Below are 16,244 nucleotides of genomic sequence, written 5' to 3'. Positions count from 1 at the left end.
TTAGCAAAAAGGTTTATACTCACTGTGGAAGTATGATTCATGAATAGTTCTGGAATATAAATTGCATGTATTCTACACAGGTGATGCTCCCCCACTCCCCTCCCGCCCTCCACCCAAGAAGAAGGTGACAGCTAACATCACCACCACCATCACAGAGACCACGACGCAAACAGTGGAGGTAGCCGCCAAGACGTCACCAATATACAACACTACGATAGAGGAGCCCAAGCAGCAGATTGACTACGCCGCCCTAGAGAGAGCCATCACAGAGCTGTACCCTCAGAACAAGACATTCTTCCTGGCCTACAACCGCGTGCCCTGGACGCTGCAAGTCAGGAAGGAGGTACGTACTGATGCTCCACTAAATCGTGCAGAGATGCTCCACCAACATGTGCAACAGGAAGTATAGGGAAACCTGGATTTTTGGACGCAGGCACACTCACTCACTCACTCACTCACTCACTCACTCACTCACTCACTCACTCACTCACTCACTCACTCACTCACTCACTCACTCACTCACTCACTCACTCACTCACAGACACTCTCACTCACTCACTCACTCAACCCATTCACTCACTCAACCCACTCACTCACTCTGAAACTCGGAAATATGATGTATGGACTATTATAACACACACATCGTTTAACATCATTTTGACGGTGTTGAGATCAGATCACACTTAACAAAAAATGAACACAATTACTTCTGCAGTTATTTTTTACAAAAGACACTGGCTCTTGTCTTCAAGTACGGGGAAGTAAGTAGTAAATGAACCTTCTCAGGACCTAAGTGAGGGAGCAAAATCGTTTGTGTTCCGTCATGAAAACTTGTGTTCTACTGCTTGGTTGTTTTGGACCTTCTGATTAGTATTTGAATATTTCAATGAATCCAAACATAACTAGTTCTCATTCATCATTGTTGCTTCTGACACCCATGGAGATGCAAGTGTGGTTGACGTGCTGCAGGTATTCTGGCCGTCAGAGAGACTGGAGAAGCCACTGGCGCTGCACCTGCTGTTCTGCCAGATTGTGAAGGATGTCTACAACAACGGCTGTATACGCATCACCAAGGATGACAGGGTCAAGATGAAGAGCCATCTCGGTATGTCCATCGAAGTTGGAAACTTTAACGTTTAACGCTGTCAGGGCTCTTGTGTGTAAATTTGTGGGATTCTTCCTCTAAGAACACCATATTGTTAATATAATGGAAAACTGCTTTGGAGCAAAGTAGGGACTTCTTGTCCATACATATTTATCATGACTTCACAATATTACATTGAGTTTGAATCTATCCCAATGGTTTTCTGTCCTCGGAACGTCTCTCTTAGTCTGTGTCAGTCACACTAATCTCTGATGTTGTGACAATATATTGAGAAACTGTAAGGCTTAGAAAAATATAAGAATTGGTTCTCAGGCAATGGCTTTTGAAAATATGGTGTGGTCGGGTAGGGCTTTTTTTGTTGTTGTTGTTGTTGTTCAAACTAGTATGTAACAAAATAAACAGTTGTGTACAATCAACAAGGAAAAAGAGTCCCTGCATAACTGTATTCCTTGATGAGTAAAATACTGGAATATAGTAATTGACTACCATTTGACTACAAGTGTGTGCATAATACATGCAAACAAAGAGCTTGGATTTTATTTCAAAACGGGAGGACGTTTTTTTTTGGAAAGTGGAAATAAAAACAAAACGTGTGGTGGACTTTATGACGATGCAGGCGGTGCCTGAGAACTAAGCCTAAATTAAGTAACTTGTGGAATTCTATTTTTTACAAATACCTGTCCAGAAAAGATACTGTTCCATTGTGACCTAACATGATTGAAGCAAGTCAGTGACTGTTGTGTCTCTGCTTCCAGAGGCCCAAGGTATAACCAAGGATAACTACATCACCAAGGAAGTCTCCAACCAAGTCAAGAAGATCGTGATCGACACCGCCAAGGAGTGGCCATGTTATTTCTGCAGACTCTTCCCAGTTGCTGTAAGTTTACTTCATTAATACTCGCATAAAAAATGGACCAACTCGAAACACTTGTTCTATCAATACCATAAACAACAAAATAAGTTTGTTTTCAGAGATTGAGCATTAGTGAACAAACATCGATGAAACTAAACCTTTTTCGATAATATTTACTGGGCAATAATATAACCCTTCTGTGTCGTGTTTTTTCTAAAAAAATGATAAACAAGAACTTTTGTACTGTAGATTTTTCAGCCTTAATGAGGGATGCCTTATAAAGTTTAGTTAAAGATTGTCTTGAAGTTGGTAGGGAGCCCTTATTAGAGCAGGACACTTAATATGGTGAATATGGTATCTGCAACAGAGGTGGGACACAGGATACTGCCCTTCCAAGAATTTCATAATCACTGTTAGCTAATAATTGGTGGTCTTACATGGGTACCAGGCAGGACCTGTTAGGTAGATGACTATGGTGTATGTAGAGTGTAACATGAGTGGTTACAGTGTAACGGTCTGTGTGTCCTTCCAGTCCAGCGGTCACTACACCGGTGTGAAGTACCTGGGTGTGAGTCACAACGGCATTAGGCTTGTCAACAGAGAGAGGGGGTTCATGGACGACCATCTGTCCGTCATCGAGGAAATCAGGTGTGTAAAACTTTCACCAGTCCTACCTGGAATTCTGAGTTCATAGTCAGTGTGATGCACTCTCTCGAAACTTGGTCAGAATTTGACTAGATTAATTTTGCTTGTGAATCAAAGATGCATATTCTTGTGATAATTTCTAATCTTTTGCATTTTATAAGTAGGTTTTTGTACTGAAGCATATGTCATAAAAGTGTCAATTTGACATCAACAACTGTCAAGGGTTTGCAGTATTACATGTGTGCTTCGTGTAGATTTGTGTTAATCTGCTATCAATAGTATGAAAATATTTTGTTATATTTTATGTATTCAAAAATGTTTCATCACAAATGATGATATGAAATCCACCCTGGATTTTTTACAGAAAACATTTTTCCTTGTGAAAGTTAACTTGAATAAAAAATGAATAATCTTATTTGCCCCCCCCCCCTGTCAAAAAAAGTTAACTACGGCCTTGATGTACAGTAAACTATGTTTATAATGAACACGTTTATAACGACGTGACTCGGCCATTTGCTGTATATATGCTTATAACGAACTTCGGTTAGAACAAACTAAAGTTAGCAGTCCCTTTGAGTTTGCTGTAAGAGTAGTATACTGTATTTGCATCCATCATGCCATGTAGTGAGTGTCAGCTGAAACACTGAGTTCTCCTGCAGGTTTGGTGATGTGGTGGACACCGTGACGCCCAGCAGCATGACCATGCAGCTCAACCTGAAGACCAAGTCCATCATGTTCTTCACTCAGCGGGTAGGTGAAATAACAGTCTCGCCTCACAGGCACTAACACCACACACTATATGTTGTAGCAGGATCACTCGGGGTACATGGGGTTTTGTTTATGTTTGGATGTACTGGTATGTGTGGATGTATTGGTATGTGTGGATGTACTGGTATGTGTGGATGTACTGGTATGTGTGGATGTATTGGTATGTGTGGATGTACTGGTAAGTATGGATGTATTGGTATGTGTGGATGTACTGGTATGTGTGGATGTATTGGTATGTGTAGATGTACTGGTATGTGTGGATGTATTGGTATGTGTAGATGTACTGGTATGTTTGGATGTATTGGTATGTGTGGATGTACTGGTATGTGTAGATGTATTGGTATGTGTAGATGTACTGGTATGTGTGCATGTATTGGTATGTGTGGATGTACTGGTATGTGTGGATGTATTGGTATGTGTAGATGTACTGGTATGTGTGGATGTATTGGTATGTGTGGATGTACTGGTGTGTGTGGATGTATTGGTATGTGTGGATGTACTGGTATGTGTAGATATACTGGTATGTGTGGATGTACTGGTATGTGTGGATGTACTGGTATGTGTGGATGTATTGATATGCGTAGATGTACTGGTATGTGTGGATGTACTGGTATGTGTGGATGTATTGGTATGTTTAGATGTACTGGTATGTGTGGATGTATTGGTATGCATTGATGTACTGGTATGTGTGGATGTACTGGTATGTATTGGTTAGTGTGGATGTACTGGTATGTGTGGATGTACTGGTAAAGAGATTTGTTAATGACATCTTGATAAAGAGGTTTGTTGATAAGGAGGTCAGTACCATAGGAATTTGGGCTGTTAGCAAGTTAACACAATAATCCATTTACTCATCAGCTAACTGTTCCCATTCTAAGTATACTTGGGGCTGTCAGGTAGCCTAGTGGTTAAAGCATTCGATCGTCACACCAAAGACCCTGGTTCGATTCCCGACATGGGTACAATGTGTGAAGCCCATTTCTGGTGTCCCCCGCCGTGATATTGCTGGAATATTGCTAAAAGCGGCGTAAAACCATATTCACTCACTCACTCTAAGTACACTTGATATTCCCTGATAAAACTACACTTTATGTTAGGTGTTAGTCTGAAGTCGTTAGTTGGAGCCTGTATTTAAGGAAAAAAGTTTTATTTTATCAAATATTTTTTTTCCCAATTTGTGTCTGCTGTACAAGTTGTGCGAATGTAGGTGACTCTTTAAAAGACAATTTATGATTTCTTTGAGAATATCTGTGCTTTTGACAAGAGTATGCAATATTTATCTCCAGGTAAGGTGATGTAATTGAAAATAATGTAACTACAAGAATAATCTCTTAAACCAATAAATCAAATATATCAGTGACAGTGATATAATAAAATCACATCTATTGATACAATATCATTTAGAGACCAGGCAATCTCATGTGGTTACTTAAGCATGGCAGTAGACCTGGGCTGACGTTATCTTGACCTAACGGACATGCAGTCAGTCAGTGGCACTAGCCCCCACTCTGCCCTAGCTACAGGTGTTTGTGTACACGACAAATGTTTCCTGTGTCACCTCCAGGGCTGTCAGACTGCCACATTTATTACCCAGAGTGTCATGAAGTTTAACAGTTTTTAGCTGGAGAAACATGACTACTTGTGTTGGATATTCCCCACCGCAAGACACTGTACAGGACACTGGACTCCCAGGTGAAACACTAGTCTTGCTTCTGGCTGGGAGATTGTATTACGTGTGTTATCATTTGGGTGAATTTTAAGTGAATAATCAGATCTTTGGCAGAGTTTTATTGAATTGTTAATTTTGTGTGATAATTGTTGACAAGATATGTTTCCAGATTTTTTACCGCTTTATGAAGAAAATGTTTATAGGACAAGTGTGTTTTTATGCTGAATGTGATACAGTACACTATGTTTAGAACAAACGCGCTTATAACGGACTGAGTGATATAACGAACTAATTTTATAGTCCAGGCCATTTGTTGTATCTATGCTATATATATGCTTATAACGAACTACGGTTATTGCGAACTAAAATTTGTGGTCTTTTTGAGTTCATTATAACCATAGTTTACTGTATATGTGATTGTTTGTGACTCTACTATGTACTGGTGTATGAAGGTATTTACACTGTCTTTTTTTATATTTCGGGTTTGACTAACTTTGATACATTCGTACAGTGATTCAATTCTCATTTTATTTTGTATAGTTTATATTTTTCACATACAAAGTATAAGGTTTGCTGATCATATGAGCATGTGAACAATTGTAGTACAAGAGTTGGAAACCAGAAAAAGGATATTGTTTTGCCTTGGGTGTCATGTTTGAGACCCATCATACGAGACATTCAGATTGTGTGAGACCTTTCATTATATTGTGTCAGATCCTTTTTGATTATTTGTGAGACCCTTTTTGATTATTTGCGATACCTTTGTGATTATTTGTGAGACCCTTTTTGATTTTTTGTGAGTCCCTTTTGATTTTTTTGTGAGACCCTTTTTGATTATTTGTGAGACCTTTTTGATTATTTCTGAGACCCTTTTTGTTTTTTATGAGGCCCTTTTTGATTATTTCTGAGACCCTTTTCAATTATTTGCGAGACCGTTCATGACAAAGTGTGAGGCCTTTACGCCAGAATTGTTTTTACTAAGCACTGTTTGCAAAACAATTAGGCCTTCTCACTAGCAATGTCACCCTTACCTATCGTCATAGCTTTAAGCCCAACAATTACAACTTCATTCACCGGCACATGGAGAGAGTGGGGGAGTCTGATGAGTGTTGGTCACATGTAGCAAGCTTGTTTGTTTCATTTTTAATTTCTACAGAGGCCACTTAATCTAGATTCCGATGTGAAGAATAATATGGAGATAGTGGGGGAGTCTGATGCGTGTTGGTCACATGTAGCAAGCTTGTTTGTTCTCTTCATTTTTTAATTTCTACAGAGGCCACTTCATCTAGATTCCAATGTGAAGAATAATGTGGAAATTAATGATGCGAATGTCAGAATGTGGGTTGATCTACATCCTCCTTGACGCCAGCATAATGGGGAGGCTACTCTGGTGTGGACAGAAGATGTACATTTAATGTTGTGTGTTGACAATAAATAACAGATATGTTAGATTATATGTATGTTTAACTTCTCTGTTGTCTTCCAGGCCCAGCAGATGAAGGATATGGTGGACAAGTTCTGCCAGGAGAGTGAGAAGGTAAGCCTACTGTCATTTTTCTAGCAGTATGAACTGAAGCAAGTGTTGTTTTCTTGTTGTCCGTTCTGTGAGACATAGCCATATGAAGATGTAGTGTGTTGCACCCTTGTATTGTATACAGTTAGATGTATGACTGATTCACATCAGATGACTGCACGTAGTATGGGGGTGGAAACTCATCTTGTATATGCTGTTAATATTTGGCTTGATGTTTCTTTTCATTTAATGAATTAAGACAATTGTTCAACATGTCACCCTCACTCACACCCACGCCCACAACAACACCCACACCCAAACCCAAATCCACACCCACACCCACGCCCACGCCCACGCCCACACCCAAACCCACAACCACAACCATAACCACAACCACAACCATGTTCACAACCACACCCTGACACACAATCCCAACACACTCTAAACTTACCCCAACCCCCATCCACCCCCATCGTCCATATCACATCGTAAGAGGCAACTAACGGGATCAGGTGGTTAGGCTCGCTACCTTGGTTGAAGCATGTCATCGATCTCAGTTGTGTGGATCGATGCTCATGAAATCAGTCACTGGATTGTCTGGTCCAGACTCGATTATTTACAGACCACCGTTATGTAGCTGGATTATTACTGAGTCGGCGTAAAACAACAAACAAACAAACAAACAAACAATGAAACCAATCCACACCCACAACAACACCCTGACACACAAAACCCCACATACCCTACACTCACCCCCACCCCCATCTACCCCCAATCACATCCACACCCAAATCTTCATCCACACCAACTCCCAAAACCACACCCACACACCAAATCGCACCCACCCCTTCACTCACTCACCCCCATCCACATTTGCACCCCAGTGACACCCACAACCCCCATAGAGCCACGGCCACACTCATGCTTACCCAACAGGTGGCGAGGTAGCTTTGTGGTTAGATTTTTAACGCATCATGCCCAAGACCTGGGTACAATTCTCATATTCCCCAGCAATCTCTCCAAATCACCCGTAACCTCAATTTTTAGTAATTACAGTTTAAAATGAAATGTTTAAATGTGACTGAAAGTTCTTATTAACTCAAACATTCTGAATAATCTTTTTCATAAAAAAAAAGATGGTGAGTGAAAACCAAGTCTTTTCTTAATCGCCTGTGTTTGTTTACTTTGAAATAATGTCCCTCTTTAAGTTGTGTGATGGGAATGCACTAATACTGTCACTTTGTCTGTCCTCGGCTCTCCATCTACATCCAGCTGTATCACAGCAGATCTGTGTCTGGGAAGCCTCAGAAATGATTGCTTTCACTGTCAATTTGTTTCCTAAAACAGCAAACCATACCTCACAATAACAGTTATTCTAACAGTTGCCACGTTGAGTAATACCGAGTTAAGTACTGGGAAATCAATTGTATCACTGCTTGGCCAGTAGAGATGACACACTGTACATGAATGTATAAGAACAGCTAGTATGTAATATACAGTCAAGTCTCGTTTATCCGACACTCGTTAATCCGACAATCGGCTTTATCCGAACAAATGATGGGAACCGATTAAATCGGTGCTATTTGGACCCGTTAATCGACAGTCTCGCACTCCGACTCCGACACACCAATTTGCAACGAATTGCTGAAATCAGTCAGTGATCAGCTAACTGTGTGGTCATCTGCCCGCGAGTACACAGCCCCGTGTTTTGATGCAAGACGAGTCTGCGAGTAGCTGCATATTTCAATGGCTGCAGAGATAAACTTGCTTAACAATAAACAATTACTGCTTTAAATAAACAAAACAGGATTAATCACATGCCTAGATTACCTGAATCTCATTAAAATTGGATACAAGTTCTCGCTACCGCTGAGGACATCCCATTACAGGTTACGTCAGAACAACCCTCGCGAACTTTGACTGACCAATGAAATTACTAACAGGAAAACATATTCCGCTGACGATGTAACACAACAATATGAATATTTCCTTTTCCTTTTTTATTACTTGTTCATATCGTTATCTATCTAGTAGTTATCCAATTTTCGATCACGAACATTGACACTACTTAATTTCGTTTATCCGACATACTCGTTAATCCGACATAATGATATGAAACCAACAATGTTGGATTAACGGGACATGACTGTATTCATCTACACTGATCCGTATAAAATAGTTTGATTATTTGATGAGATTGTCAGGTGCCCACTATCATTCAAAGCAATGTGGAGAAATTATTGCACTAACCTTGTGTGAAATGCTTGTTGGACAGTGTAAATAATGTGTGTGTTATGAAGGTGACACTCTGGGGTGGGGTGTTACAGATTTGTCTAACCTACAGCTAAAGATGACCACCCTATCTTTGATCTTTTTGAAACAGAAGAGGATTCAGCGACAATAACTACAAAATAATGTAACTGTCAACTTTGGTAATGATCAGATACATTGAACTTGTTTAGTCTCTGGCTACTGCAAACCTTGTATAAAGAGAACAAAATCAACATAAAAGTAAATATATGAAGGTACAGTTGTCTCCCCTTAGATGAATGTACAGTTGTCTCCCCTTAGATGAAGGGACAGTAGTCTCCCCTTAGATGAATGTACAGCAAGCTCCTCACAGCGATAGTACATTCCCGGAGCTCTCTATACTATCGCTGCCACCACTCAAAACTCCCCACTGTGAATAGGTGGCCACAACCATGCTTGGAGTTGAACTCGCAACCGAATGACCGTTATGTTTACAAACAAGTGACGACTGTCGTGACGCCAAATACACTTATCGCTGCTAAATTACTTTCTTTGTTTGTCAATTTGAATTTCTGTTTCATTAAAACATTCTTGTTGTTGATATAGTAAGAATGTAAGGGAGAAGTTGGTTGATTTTCCGTTAGTCTGCAATCTCGAACCAATCTGATTATTAAAACAACAAAGTAAATTCATTTGGAAAATATGGTCAGTCATAAACCTTTTCAAAATGAAATATGATGGCATCCCCAAAGACATAAACAAAAGTATCAACGTTACTGCATTTGGGATTAGAGGGCAAATTTCAAGATTCTTGTAATGGCCGCGCCCACACTGGTGGCAGCGATGTTACCGGGAGTGTAACGAAGGTGTCACGCGCTGGGAAGGAGCTTGGAATGTACAGTAGCCTCAGCTCAGATGTAAGTACAGTAATCTCCCCTTAGATGAAGGTACAGTTGTCTCCCCTCAGATGAAGGTACAATAGTCTCCCCTTAAATCAAGGTAAAGTAGTCTCCCCTTAGATGAATGCACACAAGCTCCTTCCCAGATCGACACACCTCCATTACAACATAAGTCTACATAAAAGTAAATATATATCCATGTTACTGTAAAGTACCTTACATCAAGCTGAGTATTAGTTTTTCCCACTGAACCGATTGACCCTGAACAACTTTTTACCATAAAATATTTTTAGCTATAAACTTTACTTATATTTTTCTTTAAGCTGTGTATATTTTTTAAAGCTGTTTTACGAGACCGACTACAAAAAAAACCCTCAGAAAAAAAATTTAACATGGGGTGAGGGGGTTGGTTTGTCATCTCTGTATTCTAAAAAAAATCGCAGTCAGTATATTTTAATTTTGCCATCTAAAAACATATTAACTTTTCATTTATCAGCAGCAGTACTAATCTGGAAATAGGAATATAGTGGGTTTGTTTTTACGACCAATGTTGAATTTTCGGTCAAACTTTATAAACCAAGTATTACAAAAAGAGTCTTCGACTAAATTGGTTCACAAAACTCTGTAAACTGAGATAATATTCAAGGCACCAACTCTCACACACAGTTGTTGAGTCACTGTGATGTAATTGTTACTCTGTCGAAGTAGGGTATCAAGTTCTCCCTAATGACCCTCGTATTCAGGGAACTTGCAGCTGAGGTCATTTTGGTTTCTTTGAAGTTAATATTGGATTACCCTTTATGCTTTGCTCGACCATTTTATGGCTTTTTGAAAACATGTGCTTGAAGTGACAAACTGATTTGTTTTCTCTGCCTTGCAGTGTTAACATTGCAATAATTCCTAGACTGTTGGTAGTGGCTGCATGTGCTGTGAAGTGTAACTGACCTTTTACTTGTCATCTTACATAATTTGGATACATGTATTCTAATATTCTTAAAAATGAGGAATAGCAATCAGAGATTGTGTTTGTTTTTTGAGTTTTTGTTCAGATCAGCCGATTAAGATTAAGATGTTGAATATGAACAGCCAACACAAGACATGCTCCCTGGGACTTTAATTATGAGTTTGTTGTATGATGAGTTCAATGTCATCCCTGGAGAAGTAGAACAGGGAACATTGCAGTGAACTGTTCACCAGATACATTGAGTAGGCACCTACTGTGATGATGGCATGTGTTCACCAACAGGACAACAAGTACGCTATTGCCATCCGGGACTACGTGACGAGGGAGTCCACGCTGTTGAGTTTCCGCCGTGGGGACATCATCAAGCTCCTGGACCCTGAGATGAACTTGGATGAAGGTACAATTGTCTCACTTTAGATGAAAGTACAGTAGTCTCCCCTTAGATGAATAGACAGTAGTCTCTCCTCAAATGAAGAGACAGTATTCTCCCCTCAGATGAAAGTACAGTAGTCTCACCTTAGATAAATGTATAGTAGTCTCCCCTTAGATGAATGCTCAGTAGTCTCCCCTTATATGAATGCACAGTAGTCTCCCCTTAGATGAAGGTACAGTAGTCTCACCTTAGATGAAAGTACAGTAGTCTCACCTTAGATGAAGGTACATTAGTCTCCCTTTCGATGAATGCACAGCAGTCTCCCCTTAGATGAATGCACAGTAGTCTCCCCTTAGATGAAGGTACAGTAGTCTCCCCTGTCTGCCAATGTATGCACCTTTCAGAAACTGTGATTACTGTATGATCTCTCTCTCTCTCTCTCTTCTTTCTCTCTCTCTCTCTCTCTCTCTCTCTCTCTCTCTCTCTCTCTCCATAGTAACTTTCATCTAGCTGGTCATTTCAGTAACTCATTGACCAGTGGTATTTTTATGTCTTAATTGAAACAAAGAGAGGAAAAACAGAGGGCCTTGTAAACAGATTCTTCATCAAGCCATCATGTTTTAGCTCAAATATTTTTATTGTCAGTAAAGAGGAACCCTTTCATGTTTGTCTTTCTTTCCTGTAGGGTGGTTGTATGGGTCCCTGAATGGCCTTGTTGGCATGTTACCAGCTGAATATGTCAAACCCCTTGCTAGGCATGAGGTGGAAACCAACAACATGAAGGTCAGTTGTCTCCATGTCAATTTTCAGTGTTGTCGTTAAGCACTAGCTCTTTTCAAATAGTTGTAGACTCCACTAGATTGAATATGATTTTGGAGAAATAAATGCTTTGCTTCTATTTGCATGCTCTGAGAATATTGTTTTATTTTTTTATCACAGGTTCAGTTGACACGGCAAACAAGTCGAGTAAGTCTCACACCATGGCATGCATGGCACTTTCTATTTCTTATGTAAAATTCACATAGTCACATAAGCCACATAATCATTTTTCATATAAATCTCAAATAGTTAGCTAGTCGGAGTGTGATGTGTAATATAGATGGATTGTGTGCAGCATGTGCTGTAGGCTTCAATTGGGGGACAAACTGAGTGATACTACCCATGAAGATCTGGGTTCAAATAGGTCTTCCACAACCCATGCTTGTCGTAAGAGGCGACTATCGGGATTTGGTAGTCAGGCTCACTGACTTGGTTGATGCATGTCATAGTATCCCAATTGTGTAGATCGATGATGTCAGTCACTCGATTATTTACTGACCGCCATCATATAACTGGAATATTGCTAAGTGCGGTGTTAAACCACAAATTGAGTTTGAAACCCTGTAATACACTGTGCAGCTGTTCTATCAGGATACACTCACTGTCTGTGCAGCAGTTCCTCAAGGTAGTGTGTTTGCGTACGTGCATTCGCGCCTGTGTGTGTGTGTGTGCGTGCGCGCCTGTGTGTGTGCGCCTGTGTGTGTGTGTGTGCATGCGTGTGCGTGTGTGTGCGCGTGTGTGTGTGTGTGTGTGTGTGTGTGTGTGTGTGCGTGTGTGCGTGCGTGCATGCGTGTGCGTGTGTGTACAGCAGTTCCTCCAGGTATTGTGTGTGTGTTGCAGGACGGGCATTACGCTGATGACCGCAGTGACACCAGCCAGGGCACCGTCGTGGCTGATGGAAAGTACTCCATGATGGAGTTTGCTCTCCTGCACTTCCGGGAGTCGATTGAAAAGTAAGACATTTGTCACAGCCTTAGAACATCATTTCCTATATTTTAAATCACAAAACATGTAACAGTGAATTGATACGGGTAATTTGTTTTTCAGATATTTGGTAGGAATGTTGAAATATTCATGTGAAATTTAGAAAGAGGAAGTCAAATTAAAATAGAAAGTTTGAAGATGGCGATTGAACTAAGTAGTAATATTGTCATACAACAAAAGCATTAATTGTGTGATTTGTTAGACATTGAGAAAGAGGTGTGATACTCTGCCTATTTAAAGGATGTATTGTGCAGTGGAAGGATCTTGTCTTCATGTTGGAGTGAGTGAGTGAATGACATGATGACAGTAGCTTGGGCTGAAAAATTCACTACCTTATGTGATAAGAGATGTCACCTTTAGCCATCTCTTTTGTCGGTAACTTGATTGAATAGCTCTTTGTCTCTTTCATCATTCAAATAGCTATAGTAGTAAAAGGGTCCAGTGTATATAGAAAGAACAGACACTTAAAATGTCATGTCTGGATCAACGTCACAATAGCCAACTCTTCAGTGGGACAAGCCCCCAGTTCCCGATGCTGGTTTAGAAGTACCCAGTGAGATACCTTAGGTAGGTCTCCACTGAGGTATTGAAAGGCCAGTCTTACTCTGACACCTTGGTAGGTCTTCACTGAGAGACTGGATGGCCAGCCTTAGTCTGATGCCTTGAGTAGGTCTTCACTGAGAGACTGGATGGCCAGCCTTAGTCTGATGCCTTGAGTAGGTCTTCACTGAGAGACTGGATGGCCAGTCTTAGTCTGATGCCTTGAGTAGGTCTTCACTGAGAGACTGGATGACCAGTCTTAGTCTGATGCCTTGAGTAGGTCTCCACTGAGGTATTGAAAGGCCAGCCTTATTCTGATGCCTTGAGTAGGTCTTCACTGAGAGACTGGATGGCCAGTCTTAGTCTGATGCCTTGAGTAGGTCTTCACTGAGAGACTGGATGGCCAGTCTTAGTCTGATGCCTTGAGTAGGTCTCCACTGAGGTATTGAAAGGCCAGCCTTATTCTGATGCCTTGAGTAGGTCTTCACTGAGAGACTGGATGGCCAGCCTTATTCTGATGCCTTGAGTAGGTCTTCACTGAGAGACTGGATGGCCAGTCTTAGTCTGATGCCTTGTGTAGGTCTCCTCTGTAGAGGGTATTAATACCACTTCCTCACTTTCTCCAAGATATCTGTGTTGGAATATACTCAATATACATGTTCTGCAGTGAAGGTATTGAGGAATGTACAGGTAAAGATAGGTATGCACATCATGAAATGTTTTAATACATTAAAGCTTTACAGTGCCAGAAAACCTAAACAATAATATCATGATTTTATCCATAATTTTTATTAGGATTGTGATAAAGTCGTAGTGTTTCTAGTTGACTCAGGGACTAGTTAGAGCTCACATTACAATACAATGTTTCAACGACTATGACCTATTTCAGGATTCCCGATCATTCCTTGCGTCAGAGGTAATTTATTTTCTGCTAGCAGTATTCCAGCTTCATACTGACCTACCATCTACGGGGTTATTCTGCAGTAGTACAGAGACACAGGTTACAGTGCACACTGGTGTTAGAAGTGACAATTTTTTTCACAGCATCAATGGCCTGTTATTCACACGTCTCAATTTTATAATTTTTATAATTTTTTGTTGTGAATGAACTTGTGACATGTCAAACTCATTTCAAAATTATTTTATTTATGATTGAGGGAGACTGTTGTATTATGTGTAAATATGAAAATAGGTTTACTATCATTCAGGCATAATCTAAATGGTGTCTCTTGCTTTATGAACTAAATAAACTTTCTTAACAATCTTGAAATTCTTGCTCAGGCTTTCCTTTCAAATAAGGACCTGTAAACAAATATTGCATTAACAAGACAAAACTTAAAGTTGCAATACAATAATTTTAACAACTTCATTTATAAATATTGCTTCAACATGTGGCTTTGTTAATTTTGTAATATTATCAAATATTAATATATGAAATATGTTATTATTTATCAAATTATATATAATTTAAAGTTTAAACATTCTGTTTGGGTTTATATAAGCTTGAGTACAGTGTTATACAAATGTTACATTCGCTAAGCAGGATACTATTTTCACAAACAGAATACAATGTTGTTAAAACATGTGTCACATTGCAGACATGCACGAGGTCCGTCTCGAGATATCCGCACAGGTAATGCAGCACTTGAGAGAGGCTAGCTCCTCTGGTTAGCCAGACATGTTTCTTATTGTCTATACCTTGCATCTACAGCCGGCACAGAACAGCATGTCTGACTGTACACCTCACCGTCAGCACGACTGTGTACCACATGCTGAGACAAACCACATGTTCCTGCTGCAGTCTGTGGCGGGGAGGGGAGCAGCTCTCTGATTGGGGGGGAGGTTCTGATTAGGTGACAAACTCTCTGATTCAGTGGGGAAAGTTCTGTTTGAATGAGGAACATTCTGATTGTGTTTGGGGAAGAGTCCATTTGTTTAGGGTAGATTCTAATTAGGGGGAAGCTCTCTGATTGGGTGAGGGAGATTCTGATCAGGTGGCAAGGTCTCTGATTCAGTGGGGAAAGTTCAGATTGGGTGAGAAAGATTCTGATTAGGTGGCAAACTCTCTGATTAAGTGGGAAAGTTCTGTTTGAATGAGGAACATTCTGATTGTGTTTGGGGAAGAGTCCATTTGTTTTGGGTAGATTCTAATTAGGGGGAAGCTCTCTGATTGGGTGAGGAAGATTCTGATTAGGTGGCAAGCTCTCTGATTCAGTGGGGAAAGTTCTGATCGTGTAAGGAAGAGTCCATTTGTGAAGGGTAGATTCTGATTGTGTGGGGAAGATTCCAGCTTGGGGATGGGGGGATTTCAAATGGGTGGGATGGGGAATGTTCAGATTTCAAGTTTGTCTGATGCTAGTATCTTAAATTGTTTAAGTTCTTTTGTTGTGCCATCAAATTACGAAAGATGTTAGTCAAAGGTCAAGGATCAATGTCAATGTCAGTGAAGGGGGATAACCCATAGTTAACCCTACAACTTGTTTCCACACATGAGTGTAAATTTGATGTGATATTGAAGTATGGGTTGAAAACCTGATGACCAACCCCGCCACAACTCCGCACCAATATGTCGGTAATTGTCTCAGGCATGTGTCAACACTGCAGTTGAGTCCCTGTGTTGTATGATCGACACCATGTACGTCCTATACTCCATCGCAGTGCATCACACTCAGGGACTCCGCTGTGGAGGATCATTGCAATGAGACATCAACTGGAAAACCGGGTTGTTGTCAATTTATCACTTTCCTTAAACGGAATTGGATTCTAACTAAAACCCGGTTTTCCGTTGATTTCACATTGAGCTTACCTAGAGCTGATACAATATTTAACCCGCCTCCCTATTATGCTAACCTGATTTGTATT

General features: G+C 40.3%; 1 protein-coding gene across 10 annotated transcripts in view; it reads left to right on the top strand.

Moving 5' to 3' along the window:
* The window catches only part of LOC124132609 (unconventional myosin-XV-like), a 162,760-nt gene that overhangs the window by 130,903 nt on the left and 15,613 nt on the right, over window positions 1-16,244 (top strand). For 5 of the 10 annotated variants that reach the window (XM_048400885.1, XM_046496641.2, XM_046496613.2 and 2 more), the window contains exons 35-45: window positions 81-343; window positions 970-1,105; window positions 1,861-1,982; window positions 2,491-2,606; window positions 3,263-3,353; window positions 6,527-6,577; window positions 7,690-7,692; window positions 10,949-11,063; window positions 11,725-11,822; window positions 11,979-12,005; window positions 12,699-12,811. In XM_048400885.1, the coding sequence (XP_048256842.1) occupies window positions 81-343; window positions 970-1,105; window positions 1,861-1,982; window positions 2,491-2,606; window positions 3,263-3,353; window positions 6,527-6,577; window positions 7,690-7,692; window positions 10,949-11,063; window positions 11,725-11,822; window positions 11,979-12,005; window positions 12,699-12,811 (1,135 nt within the window). Of the gene's footprint in view, window positions 1-80; window positions 344-969; window positions 1,106-1,860; window positions 1,983-2,490; window positions 2,607-3,262; window positions 3,354-6,526; window positions 6,578-7,689; window positions 7,693-10,948; window positions 11,064-11,724; window positions 11,823-11,978; window positions 12,006-12,698; window positions 12,812-14,271; window positions 14,299-14,980; window positions 15,016-16,244 lie in introns of all 10 variants that reach the window. The other 5 variants (XM_046496675.2, XM_046496634.2, XM_046496648.2 and 2 more) reach the window with 4 other exon arrangements.

This window comes from Haliotis rufescens, unplaced genomic scaffold, assembly GCF_023055435.1.
Source record: "Haliotis rufescens isolate VD_foot unplaced genomic scaffold, xgHalRufe1.0.p SCAF_20, whole genome shotgun sequence".
NCBI lineage: Eukaryota > Metazoa > Mollusca > Gastropoda > Lepetellida > Haliotidae > Haliotis > Haliotis rufescens.
This window is presented reverse-complemented; position numbering and strand designations above follow the sequence as displayed.